The 26,105-nt window shown below is 39.3% G+C and overlaps 1 protein-coding gene across 9 annotated transcripts in view; it reads left to right on the forward strand.

Annotated features, from left to right (window-relative positions):
* PDLIM5 (PDZ and LIM domain 5) overlaps positions 1–26,105 on the forward strand; it is a 126,737-nt gene that overhangs the window by 55,045 nt on the left and 45,587 nt on the right. Inside the window, exons 4-9 of one of the 9 annotated variants that reach the window (XM_077177083.1) lie at positions 15,436–15,478; positions 16,735–17,102; positions 21,709–21,726; positions 22,013–22,185; positions 23,601–23,637; positions 24,259–25,275. In XM_077177083.1, coding sequence (XP_077033198.1) covers positions 15,436–15,478; positions 16,735–17,102; positions 21,709–21,726; positions 22,013–22,185; positions 23,601–23,637; positions 24,259–24,352 — 733 coding nt within the window. In that variant the 3' untranslated portion in view covers positions 24,353–25,275. The other 8 variants (XM_077177085.1, XM_077177078.1, XM_077177081.1 and 5 more) reach the window with 8 other exon arrangements.

The following is a 26,105-nucleotide window of genomic DNA, read 5'->3' on the forward strand; positions in this document are numbered from 1 at the left end:
AGGTAACTAATGCTGCTTGATTCCTAACAGATTATTTTTCCTTTACATACAAAATCCCTCCACATGAGCAGACTATAAGTCTCAGTGACACAGGAGTCACTAAAATGCACGTACTGGGCTAAATATAATGTATAACAGGTTTTGCAAGTACCAAAATGTGTAATATTTTCCATTCAAGGCCTCTCAAGTACTGAAATTTTTAAGTGTGCCTGCTGTCAATACTGATCTTGGAGACGATTGACTGAAAGAGTTGCCAGTTATCTCCTTTCCAAGTCTTGGCAGGAAGGTGATGACTGGACAAGTCAGTCATTTTCCACAAAATCTTCTTAACTCATAAGTGACTGCTCTGTTTACTTGAGATTAAGTGAACACTGGACTAATATTTGTGTGTTGCATCTCTTGGAGCTGTCCATAAAGAGAGCAATTTTGAATAACTTAATTACATAGAGAGTATGGTTATGGGATTTTTGTATCTTTTGCAGTTGGCTGAAGGTAGCTGGAGAAGAAAGCTCCTAGTGCAATTTAAGCAAGTTGGAGCAAGGGCAGATGGAAGTTTCCCTTGTGGTAGGGCTGCTAGACTCAGGTGGCACAGTACTGTGAAGAGGGGCTTACATGGAACTTGGGGCAAATTCAAGTTTCAGCACAACTCAGATAAACAACACTGTGGTTTAAAAACAACAACAATAAAGAAAAAAAATCAATATGAAATCTCAGTTACCATATAGAGGGTATTTTGGCAGGAAATGAAACTAGGGAGAAAAGAATTAGATGTTTCATATAAGTGGCACTTTTAGCCACTTTCATGAAAAGATGTTAGAGTTCAGTTTTATTTAGGATCCAGATAATTTCAGTGTATCTTATGTCAATTAATAAAATCTGTGAGTCACTTTCTTTCTTTTAGTCAGAAAGAAATGATCCTTACTTACATCAGCCACTAAGATTAGCCACTTTTGCAATACACTATGTAGTTGTTGCTTACAAAACCTATGGTATGCAACACATTGAGGTGAGTGGAAGTAGAATCAATTCCATGTTATTGTTGATAATTTAAAAGCTGGTGAGTGGTGTTGGGGGGAAGGTCAGGGAAATGATGAACTGGTTGAATCTGGTAGATTTATCTTGGTAGGAAGGATGAATTCATAACTTAGATGCCTGTTTCTTTTTTATACTAGAAAGGACAAATGTATTTTGGGATAATGTATGGTTATAAAGTTTTGAATTCCTCTTGATGTGGAGGAAAAAAGGGTTCTTTATTTAATGGGAAAGACTTAATCTGCTATAAAAGATAATGGAGCTTGAGGCATTTATCAGCCTTCCTGGAGAAACATAATACCTTGCAGGGCTGGACCTGAACTGCTTCTGCTATCAACAAGTAATTAGCAGACAGAGCACATTGTTGATCAAGATCTGACTAAAGGACACTCTGAAACTATTCCTTCTGGTTGCTTTTTCTTTCTTTGCAGAAGAGAGATGAAAAAGATTGTAAATTGTTTGTGGGTTTTTGTGAGGATGTACTCTAAATTTTTATTTTAAAATTGCACCTTTTATTTTGATCAGTGTGGTTTTCTTGGCTGAGGAAGAAGGAGGAGTTTTTTTGCCTCCCATACATTAGCCTTAGAGAATGACCCTTTGTTAATAATAGCTGCACACTGTGGGTGAGGCCAAAAGGAAGTATGAGGGCAAGCAAACTTTAGATATTTACTCTTGACTACCCTTTTCATTGTATAATTCTCCCCAGTGATTTTATTCATGAAAATGTGAAGAATTCATCCGATTCTTCTCATGATGCACCATGTTCCTGCTGTTTGGTTTTGTATTTTTTTAAACTCCATGGAAAACTTGTCTCATGATTAGTCACTGAATTAAATTACCTCTTGACATTTTCAGCATTTGTTTTCCTGCCTGTCAGTCTGAGTGGGGTTTGCTTGTTTGTGGTGCTTTTGTTTGTTTCTTTTAAGTGCTCTTCCTAAAGAGGGTCTGTCAGACTTAGCTGCTACATGTGTAGGTAAGTAAAAAAGGAAGTAGGAGATACAGAGCATGTCATTAATGGTGTAATGCTATTCCCTGCCTTAGATCACTGTAGATTGCTCATGGTCAGGCAGAGAGGCAAAAGGAAAAACTGTGATCAGGTTTCTGTGATGGTAGATATGGAAGTCTTTCAGTGTGGGATTAGAGAGTTCTTGTAGTCAGTCATTTCAAATGCTGTGCTTCTTGGACTGGTTGAGCCTGTAGGAAAGTCTTGGGTAGGTGAGGACCAGCCCCGGTGAGAGCTCTCCAAAATCAGGCTTTGTGCATATGGCTGCTGGAGTGAAGATGATTATGGAATATCACCTATGGAGACCAGAGGGTGGCTGGCTCTATTTTCTTGGTTTCCAAACCATGGTAGCCCAAACCTTGTGTAAACACCAATATTTTTCAGGACTGTGTAGAAATGTTTCCTCATTTTTGCAAAAGACTGCAGAAATCTTAAGTCTTTCACAAGTCAGTGATTTATTTTCCTCCTTGTTTGTGGATGTTTCTTCTTGAAGATAGCAATTGGGCCAAGAAAAATTGTATTGGTCATTGGTCTGCTTAACATAAATGTGTTATTAAGAGATGTCTGAACAGTTGAGCTTTTCATCTTTGTCCAAAGAGATCACTCAAGATCAAATTTATGCCTTTCCATGCCTAAAGATTCTTGTAGGAAGCAGCTGAGACCCATGACTTTATTTGCTATGAAAAGATGCCTTCGGGTAGTAGAATGTGAAGTTGCACTTTTCCCCATGGCTTGCCAAGACAATATCTTTTAGTAAAGCAGCATCCATATAAAAATAATTTGGATGATCACAACAGCCTCCAACTGTTTGTAACTAATATTTTCTGCAGTCAGTGAGCCATATAAGAAATATATGAAATATATTTTGATATAAGTGAGAAATATAAGTGCTTTCAAAGCTCTTATATTTCAGGTAAATGATTAAAATGTTCTCCCCATAACTGTTTGGTTTTTTTTTTTTTTTTTTGTGAGCATTGAAACAGTGTGTAGGTTCTTCCATGTGACTGGTGGGCATTTGCCATTCACGCTCTCAAGTAAAACCCCTCTACCCATTTCTGGTTTAACCTGTGCAACCCATACAAATACCTTTCTGAAAGTTCAGGGGCTCATTAGCTAGCATGTAAATTGGGATGCCATCGACCTTGCATATTTCTTTAAAGCTGTGTCTCTAGTTATTTAGTGAAAGACTCAAAGAAACAATCTGAAGTTGGCCACAGTTTATCTTCACTTCTTAAAATAGCACAGATACCTCAGTGGCATGATCTTTGGTGACATTTTAATTCTATTGGCACACTTTGAAATAGCCAGCTGGGACATCACAGGCAGACATCAGTTTTGAAGCCTTTCAGATACCATCTAAATGCCAAGCTTTTGAGTAGTAAAATAAAGCATTTATATATAGATTAAACACACAGTAATCAGAATTGCAACACATGTCAGTAATTGTGAACAGCTGCATCAGAGCAATGCAGCTGTTAAAGCTCCTTCATGCCCCAGATTACATATATTTGGTCCAAATTACTCATGGGTATAAATGTGTGCTTTTGGGGTGGGATACAGAGAGTCATTTGGGATGCTTTCATTTGCTGAAATCAGTCCCTGATTATATTTTATTAAGAGAGTGCATGATATAAGGAGGCTCACAGACATGTCTGAAAATAATCTAACACAGGTTTTGCAGAGCAAACAAATGCCACTGTAAGTGTTGCATGGTGCTTGTGTGTCTAATATGCTGCAGTTCTGCTGCCTCCCTTCAGGCCTTAGCTGGATCTGCAAAACACACAGTGCTGCTACACAAGTACCTTATCATGGAATGTCTGGGCTTGGAAGGGATCTTAAAGATCTGGCTCCAAGCCCTGTCCCTTGGGCATGAACACCTCACACCTAGACCAGGTTACCTGGAACCCTATCCAACCTGGACCTGAAGACTTCCAGGGGTGGAGCATCCACAGCTTCTCTAGGAAACCTGTTCCAGTGCCTCACCACCCTCAGAGTAATGAATTTTCCTCATGTCCAGTCTAAACCTAGTCTCTTTCAGTTTAAGACCATTACCTTTGTATACAGTTCCTCACCATTTTTCTAGTAGGCTTCCTTCAGCTATTGAAAGGCTGCAATAAGACCGCTCTGGAACCTTCTCTTCTTCAGGCTGAATAACCCAACTCTCTCAGCCTTTCCTCATAGGAGAGATGCTCCATCCCTCTGATTGTCTTTGTGACCCTCCTCTGGACCCAATCCCTGTCCATGTCCTTCCTGTCCTCGTGGGACCCCAGAGCTGATGCAGCCCTGCAGGTGGGCTCTAAGCAGAGCAGAGGGGCAGAATCCCCTCCCTCCCCTGCTGCCCACACTGCTCTGGATGCAGCCCAGGACACGTTTGGCTCTCTGGGCTGCAGGCATGTGTTGCCACCTCATATCCAGCATAACATGGTAGCAAACCATTTACAAAATGGAAACAAGAATGCCAGGAGTGCTCTCGCCTCTGCTTTCATCCCAGTATGCAGCTATAAAAACAATTTGTAGTAACAGCAAATGTTATTCTGTGCCTGTTGCTGAGACATGTTTTGTGCCAGTGAATGTTTGAGGACTGGAACATGAAGTTGACAAAATTCTTTCACTGTGATGGAAACCAGTCTTGTCATTGTTGTTGTCATCATGCTGCCTTGTGTCTTGTTTATTGCTCAGGGTTTTTATTAGAGGAAGTTTTCAGCAGCCTCTGATTCAGCTGCAGAAAGTTATGTCCTACAAAGGAGACCAAGAGCAAAGCTGTCAAGGTCTCAAGCTAGGAAATACAGGAGAAGCCTGTATTGGTGTGGGGAGCTTTGCTTTGGAAGTCTGATGGGCTTTGCGTGCACTGTAATTTCCTAAGGAACGCAACAACACAGATCTGGTTTAGACTGTGCTGGTAATTTACAAAGACCCTGATTAAAAGCTTCCTGAGAATTGCATAACTGTACTGTCTGTAGTGCTTTGGGACACTGATCTTTTATTTTTTGTTTCTTCTCTATACTAGTTACGTAAGGATAAGTGTTTTTAGAAAGATCTCAGAAACTCAGTGAAACAATGACCCTCTGCAAACATTAGGCTGAGCTTTCTTGCTGATGCTTGTGCTAGGGTTAAGTCAAATGTCCATCAAATTCAACAGTCTAGTGAGACTGCCAGAAAGATAGTGAGCTTGAAGAAATTTGACCCAAGTCCAAAAGTATTCTGATCAAAAAGTTTTTAAAGTCCTGTTGGTTTACTTGCCAGAACCTGAAGTAGCCTTGGGATCTGGCAGTTGCTCGGCAGTAATGCGTCAGCAGTGGTGCTTCCTGCGCTCCCGGCCAAGTCCAGATAAATGGAAAAGCTTGCATTTTGGAAAGTTTAAACGTTTCTTAAAATATTACTCTCCTTATCTTCGAATTTTAATAGCATGTGAATATATTTGAGAGAGACACTTTTGCCCCCTTTTTGAGAAAGTGGGGCGGGGTGGATTGTATTGGGTGTTATCTGGACTGTGGGACATGCTTGATAGTGTTTATTTAAAATCTCCTGAAAATCGACAGGAACAACATTAAGAATAGGAAAATTATTTTCACTATTTTTTCTACTCTGGGTTCTTAGTGGGTCAAAATATGATAAAGTATGGGTAGCTTACCTGACCTAAGGATGCCCAAGTTCATTTTATCTCAGGCAGCTGTGTAATCTGTGTCCTTTTTTCCTTCATAAACACTCATCTCATTATTTGGGTGCCATGAATAATGTTACTTGTCTCTATTTACACTTTTGTTTTCCCACTGCAGACTATGCCCCACACCTGTTGCTTTCCTTTGAAAAACACATCTCTCCAACATGCATGGTTTATGATGCTAACTTGCAGGCATTCTTTAATTATAAAAGGATATGTGGTGATCTGTCAAGGGACAGTTGTCTCTAAATGGATTAAAAGAAGCTTACATGGTTTATATATGGGCTATGCCCTTCATATGCTGAAAATAGTTCAAGTTAGCTTGAACTGGCCACATAGTGTATTTAGTACCTATGCAGGTAACCGGTTATTTTCCTAAGCACAGGTAGTTAGTTTTGCACCTCTGTGTATCTGGGATGTAAAGAATAGGGAAAAAACCCTTAGAGAATTAAGTGAACTGACAAGTGTTGTTAGATAAACTGTTCCCAAGCTTCAGCGCGCAGGAAAGAATGAGACACTGATTAAATAAAACCTGTCCTCTGCCATGCAAGTTCTCAGCTGTTGAGAATCAAAATTTTAGTGTCCTGACTCATCAGCTCTTGCCACCTTCCTCTAGTAAACAGTAAAATGAGAATAAATTAATGATTGGCTGTTTGGAAAATAAATGTCTTCCTGAAAGATAGCGATAGGGTCATGAAAGCATAACAGTATAAGGAAGATGGGGTGTTCGGTAATGCTGGGAAAAACAGGCAGGTTTTCAGGTATAAAGTATTTTCTAGAGGTCTGAAAAACTGCTAAATACAAATTGGGTAACACCACTGTGAGTTAAACTAGATATGTATCTGTTGCACCACCTCATGTCAAAGTGAGTGGTAGCTGCAGAGTTGAGTGTCCAAGTACGAGCTGAATTTCACAGCTGCACTGTTTTAAGGGCTTTTTTCCACACAATTTTTTTGAATAATTACTGCCTTTAATAAATTCCAGGATATTGTCAGTAGAAAGTCATGTCTGTGGCACAAAACCCTATGAGGTAATAAAAACACATACTGTGCCTGTCAAATATTACTCACTTCGGCTATGAGGCAAGATGAAAGTAATGTTTGCAGCATTGTGGCAGATCTCAACAGGCTTTGTGATGATCAGATGTTTTCCATCAGTGATTAGCTGCCCACAAAAGCAACTTAATTCTTATGCTGTAAGTGTGCTGTGACTGTTACCCACTAAGTATTTTGAGCTGAGAAAAGGAAAGTTTTTTTTTTTCAAAAACTAGATGGTGGGAAAGGAAAACTTCATAGTTAGTGAGATCAGTTGGAGTCAGATGGGCTTATTAATTTTTTTCTTCTTGCATGATTGTTGCAAACAGCAGAAGAATAACAGTACTTTGCTTTATGCACCTTCACTTAATAATTGGGTCCTTGGACAATTTATTGACTGCTGGAATGAACTGTTAAAGGTCTCTGCTGCTTTCTTGCTTAGCTTTTGCAGAAAACAAAATAATTTCCAGCTGCAGCACATAGTGTGACAGTTCATCTTTGACTTCTCTCCTCCTTGAAGGCATGGTGAGACATGTTGGACAGGTTAACTTGAGGTCTTGATACACAGTTGAAAGGAAAGGAAAATACAAGAAAACTGCCAAACTGAAGTGTTAGATATCTAGAACTATAGCAGACAGCTATGTTGAGACATAAATAGCTTTTCTCAGCATGTTAGACCTGTAATACATGCTGCTAAGCCAATGACCTTAAATATATAACCATATAAACAATACATGGAAATGATAAAGTGCAAGAAAAGCAAGTCTGTAGTGGAAAAGTTAACAGCTTCTGGCAAGTGCATGCTCATTAAATGGATACAGTAATAATTCTGGCATGTGGTTTTTAGTGCTTCAGCTGTGCTACCCACAGCCAGTGCTACCTGTGGTGGTTTTCCCTTTGGGAATGGCCTGTGGGAGCCCCCCAAACATCTGCTGCAATGAGGGCTAGTTCAGGTGTGTGCTGGTATTACATTAGGGCGTTGGTTGGAGACAGCACTGACAGGACTCTGAGGATCTTGTGGCAAACAACTGGGTTTATTGTTAGGTGCTCCCTTTTATAGGGGGTTCAGAATTCCTGCCATGGATAACTGATTGGTTGGGGTCTCTGCACCCCCAGCTTGCTGGCCAATGCTATGCCTGCATTTAGGATTGAATGGGATTGGCTGGTGGTCCTCTCTTTGGGTACAAATCTATCTTAGCATTGCTCACCTGGGGACTTAGACGCTGTTGAGTCAGGGACGGATGAAATGACTCCATGGTTCAGAAGGTGAAAAAGAGATCCTTTATTAAGAGGTGGTGTTCTTTTATAACCAGGATGGCTAAGGTGAAATCTGATGGATCTCAAAGTAAAAACCTTTCACACTATTGAACTATGAATAGCACCCTCTGAAGGTACATATCTATAAACAACATGAACAGAAAGAGAGATAATAATTGTTTTCATTCTTCTTCTCTAAGTTTCCTAGGCCTGAAACCTGGGAGAATTTTCTTCGACTGAACTGAGAATCTCCACAGGATTTGTTTGTTTATTTTCTATAATGAACTGGGCTTAGCCAAATTGGATTTCTGTTTACGACCAGATTTATATGTCCAGCTACAGACCAGCTGGCTGCAGAGTCCCTGTGGTGGAAAGGCCCCTGACAGCCTTTGTCACACTTTGCCAGTCAGGTCTTGTGCTTTTGCACCTTCAGGATGAGTATTCATCCCTTGCTCTGGGGTGTCATGGGAGGGAAGAGAGGTGTCTGAGAGGCTGAGAGAGAAAGAAAATTGACTGGTTTGTTGGTGGGTCCCACTGAGAAGTCAGACAAAAGCTTAATGGTATTCCTGACCTTAATGGGAAATAACTGAACCCATAGCGTGTCCTATTAAAACAAGCATGAGTTTATCCTTTCAAAAATAGATTATCATTATCTTTCTTTATGGGTGACTACTGCCATGTCCCTGGCTTTTCTGGAGCAGTGGTTTCCAACAGCCATGCAGTTGTGGTAGGCTCTCCACATGTCTGCATATTGTAGTTAGGATGATGCACAGCTTGAAACACCACAGATGGAAATTCAAAAGCTGAATTATTAGGTTGCTCATATTGTTCCTTGTATCACCTGAAGTCAGGAAGAAGCAGGAGGTGATAAGACAGCTGGGATTTTGCCAGACTTTTAGAGTCTGAGTGGGTGACACTGCTTCCCATGCTGCTGACCTAGTGAAGGACAGGGCTCTTTGCTGTTGCTGCCTGACACCTCAGAAAGAGTTTTCATCCCATTTGGATAATTACACTTCCACTGTCCTTCTCACACTTCCTGGAAGTGATAAATGGGTGAGCTGCTTTGTAGAGGAGAGGTGTTCTTAGTTCCCAGAAGAAGTAAAATATAAACTAACAGCTCTCTAAATTGCCAGATTCTTTATTTGAGGAAAAATGCTCATTCCCACACACATGCTTAAGGGAAAAAAATAAAAACCAAATAAGGACATGTTGGGGACTGGGGAGCTGTTTGTGGTGAAGTTCCAGTTAAAATAGATATGACTACACTTTCGAGTTTATTTAAACAAAGGAGGTAATTTAAAAGGAGGTAATTTAAACATTAGTCACCATATTGTGGAAAGCACTGGCAAAAATAATTCAGTGCTTAGTTTTGAATTTTTAAAATTATTTCTTAGATTTGATGACAGACTGAAGTCAATGTGAAGCTGAGCCCTTTTTTTTAAGGGTTTTGGAGGACTGACTAGATCTGAATTTATTAAGACCGATGCTTTTCTTTAAGATGTCTGTTTTTAAAAGGTAGCTTGCTGTGTTAAAATTACTATCTAATAAGCACTAATAAAGAAAATCAAACGTGTAAATTATAGTTTATTAGAAAACCAGATTTAATTGTTTTATATTGTCACTTGCATGGAGCTGTTATGTCAATACTATTACTTAGCAAGACAGCTTTAGGAAGGCTTAAAGAAAAGAAAAATGTAGGTATAGCAAGGCATAACTGATAAAAATCATCTTGATTATTTAGACATACTGAGCTACCACGTGTATCTAGGCTGCTTTATGACTTTTCTAAGACAACTGGCAGCAATCTGCTGTACAGGATTGTCAGGCATTGGCCATACTTGGTACTGGGGGTGCTTTACCTGTCCAGGCTTTAACTGGGGGAGTCATGGACAGCTGTGTACAGATGTGCTCTCCTAGTCAGGGCTAGCCATAACATGGGAACTCCAGATTGCTAAACTTTCTGCCTTCCTGGAAGCAAAAAACATGTTTTTAAAAACCTCTGACAGAAGGTAAGTGAGATAAATTCCGTGGTATTTTTTCCTTAGCTTTTTGTTTGGTTTTGGTTTTGCTGTAATAGAATAAAATATTATCTGCCTGCACTTAAATTCTCTTTACAAATGTATTGGTAGGGTTGCCACAGACCACAGGAATGAGACTATGAGGAGTAGTTGTCTTTGGGAGGTCTTAAAAACAACTAAGCCTTTGTGGGTAGGAATACCAGAGCAGAGGGCAGCTTTTTTCTTTCCTAAAATATCAGCACTGTTTATTTTAACACATAATGATGAAATCACAAACCTTATTTAAATTTAAGAGGAGAGACCTAAATTTGATTTGGCCAACTATCAAGCAGCCAGAAAAGCAAGAACATAATCTTTCTTTCTTTTACCTGACCTAGTGCTTCATTGTGCCCTGGTGTGCTGGGGGAGGCACACTATGAGGATGTGAAGTATGGTATAGTGTAAACCAAATTAACACATGTTATATTAATTTATCCCCTCTTAAACTTAGGGAAAGTGTAGCATCTGTTGAGAGTGACTCACAAACTAGCTCTGTTCTAGTGCCCAACCACCTCTGGGTGCAGCACTGACATTTCCGTTGTTTGATTGTAATTAACACTATTTGTCATAATTTGGTATGTTCAACTAAATGTAAGCTAGCACAGTAAACTAGAAGAAAGGGAATGACTGATGAAATAAAATGTTGACAGCCATCTCTTAGCAACCACAATGACCAGAGTACAGATTTGAAACCATTGCTGTTTCTTAAGGCAAAAAGCAAAGAAATCTTTTTTTTTTGCAGTGACTGCAATAGATTCCAATTTTCATTGAGTTCTACTTAATGATAATCTTGCTGCCTCTGCTTTTCCATGTGTTGGGCTCTGAACAGGTTTGCTATCTCAAAGCCACAGATGCTTGCCCTGGCAAGATTGCTGAAGTGCTGATGTACCAAGTGATGTTGCCTGGGGCAGTGTGTGCTTCTATAAAACTGTGAGAAACACAGTTATATGTTTTTGTATTAATGTATGCAAGGAAACCATTTCTGGAGGGTGTGTAAGTTGCAACAAGAACAAGCTCAACAATTTTCCTGTTCTTCTATTGTTGTGAGCCAGAGCAAAATTGCTAAGAAATTAATTATGTCTGTGACGGAGAAGGGGCTTGTGTTTAAGGAATAAAATAAATATATTTGGATTGTTCCTTTTTCTGTGCTTTAAATTATGTCTATGTTTGTTTTTATTCAGATAACCCCTAGTGAAAGTCATGGCTTGTTATATATGTTAAATGCTTTCTGCTTGTCATCTTTGTTCTACGAGTTGGCTAATTTACAGAAAGAAAATTTATTTAGCTTTCTCCCCTGTCAGTTGAAGTAAAATTAAGATAACCAACAGAACTGCAGACTACAGTGGCAAGACCATGAAAAATTCAGGTTTTCAGAAGGAAGATCTGACCAGTGGCTTTTCAGGGATTTAGCATCTGCTGCCAAAACTTGTCTCCTGATGATTCACCAGCTAGGAAGAAGGAGTTAGTTTTGAAAATAGGAAGGGCAGGATGTGAGACAGGAAGGGAATCCTTCCTCTTTTCCATCCTTCTGTTAGAAAGGTTCAGTTCAGAACAACAAAGTTCAGAGGAAGTTTTCCATCATTGACTACATTTGGTGGACTTGGCAGTGTTAGGTTTATGGCTTGGTTCAATCTTAAATACCTTTTTCAACCTGGATGATTCTATTACTCACTGAAGGTGCTGCACCTTCTTGTTGTATTTTTCACAAGAGTTTGAACAATCCTTCTGGTTGCAGAAATACCAAAACAGCAAACACAGCAGCTATATTAGTACCAGAGTTGTGTGTTCCCCTTGTTTATAGAAGGGCTCATATAAGCACAGTTACCTTCTTGTGACTTCCCCTTTGAGTTCTTCATCTGCTTTTCAAGTTATGGGTACGTTATAGTCCCCTGACTAAGGGGGTTTAAATGGGTGGGGGATGATGGGGCTTTAAATGGCATTCAGTAGAGACAGCTCTGATGTGTTCTTTGGATTCTAGGTTCAATGAAGATTTAGGGGTTTACTGGCTGAGGGTTTGCTTCCATAATGTTGATTATTGAGATAACAGTGTTGCCGTTGATGAGCGGTCTTTGGAGGTGGTGTATCAAATTGTACTCACTGCAGTAGCATGAAGAACTGTACTTTTAGCTTTAATAGTGTGTTTTTCCACTTACTGGTAACTATAGAAGGATTCTGTCAAAATGCTTGTGTCTTTTTTTTTTTTTTAACTGGGTGAAATACTTGGAAAATGAATGCATAATAGGAGAATTTAAAGAATGAATAGTTTTTGCTGGGCCTACTGCTTACAGTCAAGAGTGGACTAATTCATTTTCCTAATAAGGCTGCTCTGGAAGTTGGAATGTTTTGAATTACATTAAATGTCATGAAAGTATTCATCAGAGAGGATTGTCTTGTGGTATGTTTATACAGCAAATTTGATCATGTTTGGTCAAAATGAGCTATTTACACAAGCTAAATATAGCTGGTTTTTTTTCTCTAATAAAAAAGAAATTACTGATGTAGAAGCTGTCCAAAAAATCTTACCCTTTGATTTTCAGTAATAGTTTGTCAGTAAGCAATGACTGCAGCGTCTGTTTTTGTTGTTTATAATAATTCTTATGAAGTTTGATACAGCAATCATTTGCCAAGGTCTTTTGTGTGAGTTGTTTATAATAAGCCTAAATACTGAGCTCTTATGTCTTTGGTTTGTTTGTATGTTACTGAAAGTATTGCATAAACTAATATGCTGGACTGCTAGTTTTAAATCATTCAGAAAATACCATGCTTCAAGCCATCCTGCTTTCTAGTAAGTAGTAACAGGGCAAGTGTGTCATCTCACTCTGAAAACCTTTATCATCAGTTATTCATGCATTCAATAGGACCAAACCTGCATGAAATCCTAATATGTTTAATTGCTAGGTGGCAAGTGAAGTGCTAACAGCTAAGGAATATGCATGATTCTGCAGTTTAATTACTTTTTGGCTGTGCAGTTCAGTGGTATCTATGAAAATATTGTGGGAAATAGCCCTGAAGGAAGAATTTTCTTAAATGTGTGTGTTGGATGTGTTTTACTTTTCAATTTAAGTATGCATTTCCTTTTGTACTGTCTTGTCTAACCACCACACATTTTTCACATTATAATCTTGGTGGCTCAGTTTGCTGGGTGAGCATTTTCCTTTTACAATATGGGATAAATCACAGATTTTTTAGTCTGATTATGGTCTGAAGTCAACAAGGCCCAGTTAGACTCTTAAGTATGTCTGGGGCACACAATTTATGTCCTTGGTTCAAGTATGTTTTTGGGGAAAATGTTGTCTGTCTGTTTGAAAGGAACATCATGAACATTTTCGTTATCAAGATTCCCCCCCCCCCCACCCCTTTTTTTCTTTTTGTATGATATTTTTGAAGATGAATTTTGAAAAGTATGTCTTCCAGTCGTCTGGTAATAGTGGCATAAAATAGTTTTTGCTCAGCCCTGTGTTGATGAGTATAGAGGCAGCGTAATCCATTGCAAGCTCAAATTTTGTTATTGTGTAAAAAACAAAGAAAAATAAATATGTTCCTTTTATGTGACTTAAACAAAAGTCCAGCGTTAGCAAAGGGAAGATTTTTTTCTCAAGTGTGAAATATGGTAGTTGGCTTGAATAGTCAGTATCTTCCTAATTCTTCCTGTTGGTCCAGCTTAATAGATACATAACACATTTCAAGTTACTGTATTAAAAATGAACAAGTATACCTAAGGTAGAGATGGTCTTAAAAAAGACAGAAATGTTTCCATATGTATTGGCATTATTTTCTCCCTTCTTGTTGCTTTTGTTGCTGCAAATTGACAACTCTGCAATTTGGAGTGATTAATGATGCACCCCAGTGCTGTGGAAGGCCAAAGGTCAGGCTTTCATAGGCTGCACACTCTGTGGGAAAGGGGAGAAGGGACCTGTTCCCCAGAGCAGACAAAACCCTCTCTCTGTTGAGAATTGCTGTTGATGTGGACATAATGTGTGTCGGCAGCCGTGCACGAGTGAGGAAGGCCAAGTGCAGAACATCATCTTCTCATGCTATGCATTTTTTCCTTTATTTTTTCTTTCTTTTTAATTTTTTTTCCTCCCTCCTGTCAGCATGGCACCTGGATTATATATATTTCCCTTTTTTGGAAGGTAGATACTGAATCTGCATCAGGATTCCTGTTCGTGGGATCTGATGAGGCCTGAGGGCCAAATGACTTTGAGGGAAGGAATAAATATTGTGAACAAAGTAGTTAAGGGGAAGAAAAAAGAGGACAAAATGGAAAATAAAAAAAGAGTTGTTAAAGGTAACAAGTGTGCCTAATTCAATTGTAGCTATCCATGCTTTTCTGGTAAAAACTGAAAAGCTGGTTTATATAGTAGAAGTGGTTTTAAAATTGTAGCCTCTATAAGCTGATTTCCAGTTAAATTAACATTTTTCCCTCCCTAGCAAATTGTCTTTTGGAAATAAGAACCCAGCTGCAGTTTTCCAAACCTATATTCAGAAGATGTGTCAAAAATCCAATTTTCTATGAGAACAGCATGAAAACACTCAAGTGTACCAGCAGCAATGTTTGCAAACAAAATGTTAGTGTATCAGATTTTTTGCTGGGTTTTTAATATTTTTTTATTTCAGTGCATGTGTGTGTATTTTTGCATATAAGTAAGTATATGCAAATCTGAAAAAAAACACCCAATTGAATGAGATGCTTTTTACCTGTAACATGTTGTCATTTCAATTTAGATATAACAAAATCTCTCAATTCGTTATCTACTTAATCCTTTTCATTGCCATACTTCCTTTCCTTCCCACCCCCCCCAAAGTAGTCTCAATGTGCCCATTGTTTGGGAGAAATTTTTTTTGACATCTACTGTAGAATTGTGGTGACATTAACCTTATTTTTTGAAAACCAGAGACTGTGTAAAAAGCTTTATATTATTTAGCTTGCCAAGTTCTTTGGGAGGATTTGTGTTATTCTAAAAGGAAGTGCTCTGTTTTAGGCCTGTGTATGGGCTATGCGCTATTTAAAATATAAATACTGATAGACTGATTATTGACGAGAGCTGTGGAATTACTTGACAGTTTCTTGTGAAAGAATGAAGAACAGAAAGCAGATTGGAGTTGAAGTCTGAAGTGATGATACAGAATTATGAGTTTATAAATCTAATAGTACTTAATGCGAGATGCTAGACTTCTAACATTGTATCTGAAATTAATTCAGTTCAGTTTTGCCTTTTCGTTGTATTAACAACAGTGTTGTAGATTTAACCTGAATACTTCTTGTTTCCTATAGAGGAAACAAAATTAAATATTTTATGTATGTATGGGTGGATGTGGTGAGTAGAACAGTGAAATGCTTAAACATTAAAGAATTAGTTTTTTACGTTTATGTTTGTTTCTCTTTTCCAGAGTGACTTCTATACAAAAACCTGATCATTTTCATGTGACAAAGGTATGTTCATCATCAGAACCAAGAAATGTAGCATGTGGCACTAACTGTTACCCATCTGTCAAACCCTGTTGAGGATAAGCACTGGCGTCCAGACTTTCAGTATAACATGTTTGTTTTCCTTGTGTTACATTGACAGTATTGCATCATTTGGATCTTTGATTATTTTCTCCCCCTCCTGATAAAGAATAGAGAGACCTGGAAATGATTATCAAAAAAAAAAAAAAAAAGGTGAATAAATATTATTTTCCAATTCTTGGAACCTTTTTTTAAAAGATATTGCTAGTGTTTTCCCTCTGTACCTAAGAGAGAAACAAACAGGTAGAATTTTTTCAGCACTGATTTTTAAAATTCTTTGTGGGAATTTGTTTATTTCAATGGACACTGAAATCTTTTCTGGTATTTGAGAGAAACCTGTCCAAATACCACAATTTCAGAGAACAAGTCCCCTCACTTTACTTAAAGCCCTGGAGAAATACTTATTCTTGAGTTCTTCTAATTTTTTATTCTATGCAACAGTTTCAAAACCCTCTTTCTGATAAAAATGCTGTTTGCAAGCTTGAAAATACCTATAAATAGCCTGTACTTGAAAAGCCTCTCCAGTGGACATAATTAATGTGTAGTATATTACTGTTCTGCTGACCATGACCTTTAAAGGCCACGGTTTGGGGACAACAATGTTAAAACATAGTTCCCAGCACAAAACCCCAAGCAAACAAAAAAATCAGATTTCTTGAGTGTGTTATCTGGCATGGGTGTGTGGAGACATTGGGGAGTATCAGCATGCTCTCGTTCTGCTCTTAAAGGTCGTAGCAGCAGATCAGTGTGTGAACACTTGCACATTCCATATTTGTGTATGGGGAATGTGCATATCTCAAATTGGGTTTGAGACATGGAGTGTGGATTTTTCTACAAAGCTCTGGTTTTTCCCACATGACTTACCCGCTGGGTTTTGCAACAGAGCGGTTTTTCAGTTTCTCGTGAGTTTGATTTGTGGAGTGTCTGTTTTGGATATGCCAAGAGGAGCTAGCCTTGTGGAATTCCATATTGATTGTGCATGTTGGGATCATTCCCTCTCCTGAGATGCACGGCTCAGGTTGTTTTCCCATACATTTGGCTGCACTCTTGGTAAAGCTTGCTTCTGTGCTTCACGCCAGGTGGGTCATCTGCCCCAAGAGCAGCTAAAAATCCCTGCTGAGGAATGTGCATGCGTTTGGCGTGGTTTTGTGTGTCTCTGTTTTGTTTTTCATCCCACATAGGCAGAACCTACCGAAGTAGTTAAGCCTGTGCCCATTGCCTCTGCTGTTGCACCCAAAGCCACTGCCACAGCCAGCGTGGCTTTCAATAAGACACCGAGGCCGTTTGGAGCTGTAACCTCCTCCAAGGTCACCTCCATCCCATCACCGTCCTCCGCCTTCACGCCGGCGCAGGCGTCGGCCGCGTGTGCCGCGCCCGGAGTGCATGCTAACGCCAAGCCTAACGCTGAGCCCTGGCCGCCTGCGCCGGCCGCTCCTAAACCTGCAGTTCCTGTCCCACGGCAGCACGGCGCCGACGGCGCCCAGGACGCAGCCGAGGGGCCGCGACGAGGAGGCAGAGAGAACCAGGGGGAGAGTAAACAGCAAAATGGGTAGGTGGGATTTCTTTTTTTGCTGTGAGGGTCTTTCCTCACAGGAAAAAAGCCGGGCTTGTTTGAGGGCCAAGGAAAACGCAGCTCGGAGGAGTTGTTTGCTCCTCAGAAATTATTTTAGAAGTGATGCTTCAGAGGGCCCCAGCTAGACTTTTGGTGATGGTTTTTCTCACAAGTGACATGTCAGTTTATAGAGTGTCACGGCTAAATTGAACAAGGACCGTGGAATGCTTTACATGATGTGTTCTATCACCACGTTCTGGACCTTACAACAAGCCTGGTGTTAATTTCAATGTCCAATCTCACTGTGTATTTTGACACCCAATACAGTGACTGAAAGCAGCAGGCACTCAAAAATGCAGAGCAGTCTGTCAAGAAGGATCAGTGGGTGCTGTGATGGCTGGGAATGAGACACTCTGGAAGAACAACCGTGACCCTGGCAGAACCAGTAGAAAAAGGTCCCAGAAGGGAGGCAAAGAGACAGATATCTCACTAATTCTCTGCACAACACAGGAGAAGCTTTAAGATGTTTTCTAGGAAGCTGATGGGGTTAAGCGGGTTTTTTGCAGTGCTATAATATAAATACCTCAACTTTAAATTTGACCTTCACCCCAAACAAGCTATGCAGATTTAAAACATGAGTAATTTCCTTATTCAGGTAATTGTTTATGTTGAAGTGGGCATCAGAGACTGAACATTTAAGGGACTGTTAGAGACATAAAAGGCTTTATCTAGTGTAGCATCTGACTAGTAAACAATAGATTAGTAAACAAAATTGAGTCCAGCAGCAGTCCTGGGAACTCAGACGTGCAGCAAGATTTTGCCTGGGGTTGCTTTGGACTCTCCAGAAATTCCTGGGCAGAGTTTGGGAGCTGTAGCACCTCAGGGACTGGTTCCCAGTGCCTGCTGTGCTTGGGTGAGAGGAGGAGGCTGGGCATGAGCAGTCCCCTGCCAGTTGGCCTCTGTGACCAGCAGCTGAATTAAGTAATAAAAAGGGCAGGATTGGAACTGTAGGTTTCTCTTCAGTTTTAAGAATGTGAAACCTGGGCTTAAAAGCTAAAAGCTGTGGTTACTATTTCCCATCCCACAAAAGAAAGGGGCTGGAAGAATAGGCCTTGTGCCTCTCTTCTGTGATATTCTCTCAGTATAGAAAGTATACGAAGAACCATACAGAGAGGTAAAAATCCATGCCAACTAAAATACTGACTAAATTGCAGTTTCAGTTGAGTTTCTTATGGGGTAAAAAAACCCTACTTCTTTAGGTACTTATTCCCTTTATGTTGTAGTATGAATATTTTCCATGTGTGGACTCATGATGCAGCCCGTATGCATTTTATATTGCACTGTAGCCATGGTGAACTTCCAGCCCTTTCTTAAACAGATGATGGCAGGAATCCACTCTGCAAAAAGTGAGTTCAAATTAAGAGATCCCAAGGACTTGCTCACTGCTGGTGCAGTTGTTGAATAAACTTGGCAAACCCTCTCTTATCTTTCCAGGAATACTGTTTTAGCAAATAACTGTGTAAGGAGTATTCAAAAGCAGCAATTAGTACTGAAAAAGAGGAACAATAGCAACAAAATTAAGTCTCCTGGAAGGAAGTGCTGCAGGCACAGAGTAAGCACTTTACAATCAAGATGGGATGACTGGGTGAGCACTACTATGTGCCCTACCTCACTTAGAGGATGAATAATACATCAAGGAGGATGAATAATCACAGTTGAGAGGTGAAGAAATCCCTGTCTCACTGTCAGCCTTGCAGATCTAGTTTAGAAAAGTTTGAAAACATTTCAGAATTGTAAAAACCTACTTTATTTTGCAGTCCTTCTTACAATATTGTGTTTGGGCTGGCTAAGTGTCCTGCAGTCCTAAAACAAAAACAAGTGGACAAACCCACTAAGGTGGTTATATTGGTCTGCTGCGACACTACTTAATTTTACCTATAAAAGTTAAGTTTCTGCAATGATGCTTGAATATCTCCCAATTGAAAATGGTATCAATGACATCTATAAAATATTGCAAACATTGAAGTTTGGAATAATTGATCAGTCTGAAATGAATTCCATTTTGTTTCTGTGGCTTGTTTGATTCATTTTCTCAAAACATGCAAAAAACCAACTTGTACGTTGTTCATAGATGGCACTGCTTAGCAAATGCAGTTCTCTAGACATGCACCTTGTTATACTCACAATTTCCTCCCTTCCTCTTGGCTTCCGTCAAAAAACATTCAGGATATAAACTATTTGACTTCAGAATGGGAAAGGAAGTTTAATTTCCCTTGTTTAGTTCTGCCTTAGAAAGCAAGCAATTTGCCTTCACTAGCCTATGTGCATTTGCACTTTTATCAAGACCTTTATGCCTGCTCTTGCATGAAGGTGTGCCTGCTGCTTAGAACAGGTAAGATGTGCACAGTCTTCACTCAGTTGAAGTTCAGCTGGGCTAAAATTTTCTCTTACAGGTTCTCTTGATGTTTGTAAGTTTGATTTATGTGATATAGGGCTTTACCAGAGCTTGGATTTGGAAACTCCTGTATTATTTTAAGAAGCAAAGAATTAATTAACACATCAAATACTTTTTTTTTCCCTTGCAGATAGCAGCAGTGACAAAGTTAGTATCAACAGCACTGGACTTGAATTATGGTTATTTTCCTATTGGAATAACCAGCATGTATTCTGGTTTTGCAAAATTTCAGCTCTTACAGAGCTGCATATTTAAATTTTGCAAACAGCTTCAGCTTTTCTCAGTGTAATACATTATTTTATCTGCATTGGACATGAAGTGACTTTGCTTTCCACTGTGCTACATTTTGCAGCTCATTTTTATTCTACAAAACATTCATGTGGTGTTTGTGTGTACTGATAAATTCTTGGTGCAACTGTGGTTCATTGGTGTGTGTTGGTAATACAACTAGTAAATGGTGAAATACAGTATAAAGATAAAATTGCTTTGAGAACTGTGGAATGAAGGGCTGGATTCTGAATTGTTACAGGAAAAAACACCTAACATCCATATACCCCGATTTGTGCATATTAGGATGATAAATCATTGAGGTTTTATTGGCTTCTCTCTTCTCCCCTTGCCTCAAGGCTGAGTTAAGAGAGAACCTGTCTCACTGAGGTTTCCTTTGTCTCTGGCACCACCTTGTTGCCTCAGTGAGTCATTACTAGTAGACTCTTAAGCCTTAGGGGAGACCAGTAGGACAAGAGAAGTCACCGCGATTTTTTTCTTTACACCACTTGGGTATATATCAAATGTGAAAGACTGCTTATTTCACTGGGGTAATTGCTAGAATGCAGTAAATTGCACATAAATTGCACATTAAGTTTTCATGTATTTCCACACCTTTAATTACTGCTTTAACTTTCACATTTCATTTTTGCTATTAACTGTTTAAGATGCTTTACTCCATTTTTCTCTGTTCTCCATCCTGAAATTGCCACTGCCTTTGTTTCTATACCTCTTTCTCTATTATCAACTTTGATATGTGATACATGCTCTTCACTAATATTGTGTGTCAATAAATTAAATCTTTTGATTTAATTTTGTACTGTACCTTTCATATTCTATCAAGTATTAAATATTTTTTAAAGCTTAAGTTTTTACTAATGCATTCCATTTAATGGGCCTGATTCTTACTTGTTAACAGTTAACATCATTCCTCACTCATTTTCCACCTTTCTTCCCCAGAAATACTTTGAACTATTAAAGTGCAGTGAGGAGGTAGTGTCAAAAATAAAAGTGACTTCTAAAGTTTTGTTGGGTTTTGATTTTTAGTACTTATTCGAAGTTTTATGTCTTAGGAGCTAGTTTTTCACAGTTTTCCTCCTGTAAATTGTGTAAAAATAAATGTACACTTAGCGGGTCTTAGAGATTAATGCTTTGGAATAACAAATGTAGAATTTAGGAGTAATTTCTATAGTTGGAGTTTTCTGTTCCCTTTTCCCAAATTTCCCAAATTGACACATTATTTACATCACTTACTGGAATCAAAGCTTTTAGATCCTGTACCCCCTTGAAAGTCATGCTAGTGCAAGGATTGATAATAGTCTTGATAATAATTGATAATAATGATAAGTCTGTAGGTTGCTGTAGGGAAAGTTTCCAGGTGGAACAACCACCCCACTGCTTTTCTTTCAATGAGGGTATCTCCTCATTATGCCTCAGAACCTGGCTATCTAGGCTTTCAGGTGGCCTGGTTCTGATCTAGGCTTTGCCAAGTGCAAACCACTTGGGGTGTACTGGGTGGTCCTTGCATGTGCACACATCTGTGCTGTGCCCCTCGGGAGCCAAAGGGAGAATTTGTCAAGGGGCACCTGATCTGACCTAGGTAGACTACCCTGCTTTACCAAAACAAATTTCCCTCTCATCCCTACAGGGAAATCACCATGAGTTTAATTAAAGTATGAGTTCTGTGCAGTGGTTTTAGTGGTAGAAGGAGAGTATGGCTATTACTTGGACTTTAGTGCCCTTTCTCACAAAACTAATTAGAATAATTAGCTACATTTCTGTTTCATTTCAGCTTTCTGACTTTTTCTTCTTTTCTTTTTTTCCTTTTCCTGTTCATGCTGGGAAAACTTTCTCTTGCTGTCTTACTCTGTCGCCTCCAAGGAAAAACCCGCCCAAACGGTAAAAGTCTAAACATGTAGATGTCTTGATAATACTGTGTTTTACTGTTTTGAGTGTTCCATCAGTGAAACAAGGAAAATATTTCATTGGGGTTAGAGTAATTATAAAAGGCATGTTTGGTTCAGAAAACTGCATCTGTGTTTAGCTGGGCCTCAACTGCTGCCCCTCTGCATGGCAGCGCAGAAGCTGCCTTTAAATGCTGTGAGAAGTCGCCTGTGCCTTCGTGGCCAGAGCAAGGTGCTGTGTGCAGCCTTGGCACTCACTGCTGTGTCTGTCCCTGGCACAGCCCCCCACGGAAGCACATCGTGGACACCTACACGGAGTTCTACCACACGCCCACGCACAGCGACGCCAGCAAGAAGCGGCTGATCGAGGACACCGAGGACTGGCACCCCCGCACCGGCACCACCCAGTCCCGCTCCTTCCGCATCCTCGCCCAGATCACCGGCACGGATCACAGTGAGTGCCTCGGGGCGCTTGGAGCAACGGGCAATTCCCATGCACAGACTGCGGTTTTAAAGCTGGGGCTCAGGGGAGAGAGAGAAAGGGAAATATTGCTCTAAAATATTTCCCTCTAAATATTATTCTAAAATACATAATAAAGTAAAACCCTTCCATTACTAAGTAGTTCAGGATATATACATTGCTGGACATTATTCCCGATTGAGCTGAGCTAAAACGTTCTAGATAAATCCTAAAATTTCCATTTTTACTCCCAAAGATATTGAAAGATTCATATTTGTTGTTTCTTCCCCCCCATCACCAAAACGGCAACATTTAATGCTTCAGAAAAATTAGGTGTTTTCTGGCATGTGGAAACTCTTTGTCAGTCATACAAAAGTATGTGATCTGTGATGATATAACCAATCAGAAACATAAATCTGTAGCTCCTCAGTTTATTCCTTGGTTATGTTTCCACTCTCTACTTATGCTATGGTGTGCTTATATATATTGGTGGAGTGGAACAGGTGATGTGGTGGAGGTCATTCCCAGTCATATAATTTTATGCTAATACTTCAATTTCATGTTATGCTGTCAGCCACAAGTCACTGGCTGAGATTTGTGATTTTGTGTGAAGGCCACCAGAGGTGCTGTCAGGGGCTTTGAGCACTCATTCTTAAGCTTTTTTGAGCTAGAGCTGCAATAATGTAGGCATTGAGGAAATTGGACCTCCTCTCCAGGGGGAGATTTGATTAAATCAGCTATTTCTAGAAGCTAGTGATAACATTTCCCAAAATAAGGGTTATTGTCCGTGTGTGATAAATATTCTGACTTTGGACTTGATTGTTTTGTGGTCCTGTGTTCAGGTCCCTTCATCAGTCCTTGTAAGGACAGAGTATGGGACCTGAACATCAAATAACATGTTGTCCAGTAAAGATGAATTTATCATGTTGACAAATGCTGTAAGAAAATTACTGCAACTAGATTTGCCAGCCTTAAAATCAGGACTGGGAATTTTGCATTATCCCTTGTGCAGACCTCTAGAACCTTGGTGGGAAATATCCTGGCTGCAAAGAGACGCTTGGATTATCATCTGATATAAACCCACTGGATGTTCATCCAAAAGAAATACCTCTTAACTTCCTTTCATCTTCACCTTCTCAAATCACTTTTCTCAATGCCAGCATGGGAGAAGGGCCAGGGAGAAGGGCAGAGACTAGCAGAGCCACTTTTCAGCAGTCCTACTAGCAAAGGGGCTCTTGAAGTTCATGGACATAACTCCTGTCCATTGGGGTGGATTTAGACTCAAAGAATCCTAACGAGCCTTGTTGTAATTTGCTGCTGTAGTGAATGCATTGGCACAGCAGAGAATGTCAGTGTTGTGGTACGTGTCTTTAGTGCCCTAGAAAATAAAAATTTCTGTTTCATTTCAGTGAAAGAACCAGAAAATGAAGCTGGGAAGAAGACTAAGTGAGTTTACATTTTTATTACTTTAATACAGTGCATGTTTTAATTCTTAACTTGTAATGTTTGGTGCACTTGTGTGACATCTGGGTGTTTTTAAAATGTTCCTCCCCTTTTTGCCTTTTACTTCAGCATGTCAAAATCAAGATCTTTTTCTCCATAGACAAACCTTTTTAAAAGCTGTTGGTGCAGTCCAGTAGTAATGTTTGTGCAGGAGTTTGTGTAGAGATTTTCTGTAAACTTGAACCGGTTTGGTTGCCTGTACGAGGTCAGCTTGTGTTTTCTTTTTGCAAGTCTCATCAGGCATTTTTGATTTGTGAGTGTGGATCTGAGTGCAAGACATAGCTGGGAGGTATTGCTGTTGTGGCTGCAAGTGAGGGGTCATCTGTCTCCTTGCTTTGGGATAAGTAGTGTTCAAAAGGAGCACCAACCTTTGGCTAAATCTAATGGTTCTTGAAGTCAGTGAGACTTTCCTTACTGACTTTGACTAACACTGGATCCAGCTTTTTGACAGAGAGGAAGACAATGCGATGGAAATAGTGCATGGAGTTTGCATGCTCACTTGTGAAACTGCTTAAGACAAACTTTCTTTCTTTCTTATTTTTCTTCTATCACTTCTTTCCACAGGGAAAAGGTTCCCATCCACGTCCTTAGCCCCAAATATACAAAATTACGTGACTGGCACCACGAAGTCTCAGCACGTGTTCTTAATGTCCAGTGATTTTACCCAAGTTGCAAAAGCAAAATAAAAACACTTCCTTCCTTTCTTCTTTTCCATCTGCTTTGCAAAAAAAAAAAAGAAAAAAAAAAGAAAAAAGAAAATGTGTTTCAGTAGCCTTTCTGCGAGAGAAATTCTAGCCTTTTCTATACTTTTCTAACACTTTCCTACTGATGTGTAAAAAATGAGATGAAATATTTTTGTGCTAATCATTAGTTGACAAAAAATACATATTTAAAACTTAACAACTTGGGTGGCTGAATCTCCCAGTGTGGGGGAGGAGATGGCTGTTTCAGTTCTTTTTTCTGACTGAAAGAAGTCATTTGCATTGCTGAGTTTGAGTTACTGTAGGCTGTTAGAAAGCAGAAAATTTTGATCAAATGAATAAGAAATTGTGTTACCTTGATTCTGGGGCCGGGGGAAGAAGATGAAGAGGGGATTGTATGCACTTATTTCAAATAATCGTACTTACCAGGAAAACTATCTTGGATTTCATTAGATTTTCAGAAGGTCAGTTTTAGAGTGGTTGTAAATGTTTTACAAAGTACAGCAAGAAGACAGACTGCTTTTAAGCAAAGAAAAGAAAAATTTAAAAAAATATTTTCCAATGCTTTGAATTGAAGTGAAAGCTCAATATAAAGATTCTGCTGCTTAGGCTAGTAGTATGTTAATGTTTTGGAAAACTTAAACTATAATTGAGCAGAATGTTGCTGTGTAAGAGCTTCAACATGTCTCCTAGCAGGGACAAGATTAGACAGTAGTATTTATTTATTTACAGAGTGAAGCTTATGGGCTTTCTTGTGTTTATGAAAGCTTCACAGCCCTGTGGTTCTCATGTAAAATAATGTATTATAGTAGCTACACATCCATTAATTTATGCATTTTGAAGCTTGGAGAGTATTTTAATAAAAGTTGCTTTTATCTTAGCTCTGTCTGTTTTTCTTTTGAGTCTCTCGGACTCCTTGAATATTCTTCTCTTGCATGGGGCTGACATTTCAGAGCACCTTCACAGCCTATAGGGAGAAAAACAATTAAATCCCAGCTGCATAGTAGAAACACTCTGAATTGTTTAAAGCTATCACAGTATTTTATTTCCTGATAATCTTAAAAATGGGGTGTGTGTTTGTGTTGTTGAAATTGACACGAGATTTGCAGGAATCAATAAACTGATTGAACCTTATGTGAGTAAAAATTATACGAAGTAAAGCTGGCTGTTGGCTTTTGCAGCGCTTGTTGAACCAGATAACATTTGAGACCTCAAACAAAGGTGATTGTGAAGCACATGTGAAAGCTCAGTTTCTCACATCTGCTCAGTGAGAACCATTGCAATTGGTTTGGGTTTCTGCAGCTGACCTACACACTCCTCTGATGCAATTGGTCCTGTGAACAGATGCTTCTGCAGAAGACTTGGCAGGGTTGTTTTTCTTTCCTTGCACAATGTCAGAATTTGAGAGGACCTTTGGAACCATTTTAAGTTTGATTTTCCTTTTCAGATGGTTTATGCTGCTATACAGTTCAGCAGTAGCTTATAGTATTTGTCATTTTATCTTTAGGAAAAGACAAACAGAAAATGGAGACTTCAGGTAATAGATAAGTTATCTAGCACTAACAGTCACCAGTGTGGATGCCTAACAGTGCACACATTTGCCCTGGTAATGATAGCCTAAGGGATGTCACCTCTTGCACACTCTTTGGGTTAACTCATTAGAGATAGTAGGGGAAAACATTCACTTCAATAATTTCACAGAAGAGTGTT

Source organism: Agelaius phoeniceus, chromosome 4, assembly GCF_051311805.1.
Source record: "Agelaius phoeniceus isolate bAgePho1 chromosome 4, bAgePho1.hap1, whole genome shotgun sequence".
NCBI lineage: Eukaryota > Metazoa > Chordata > Aves > Passeriformes > Icteridae > Agelaius > Agelaius phoeniceus.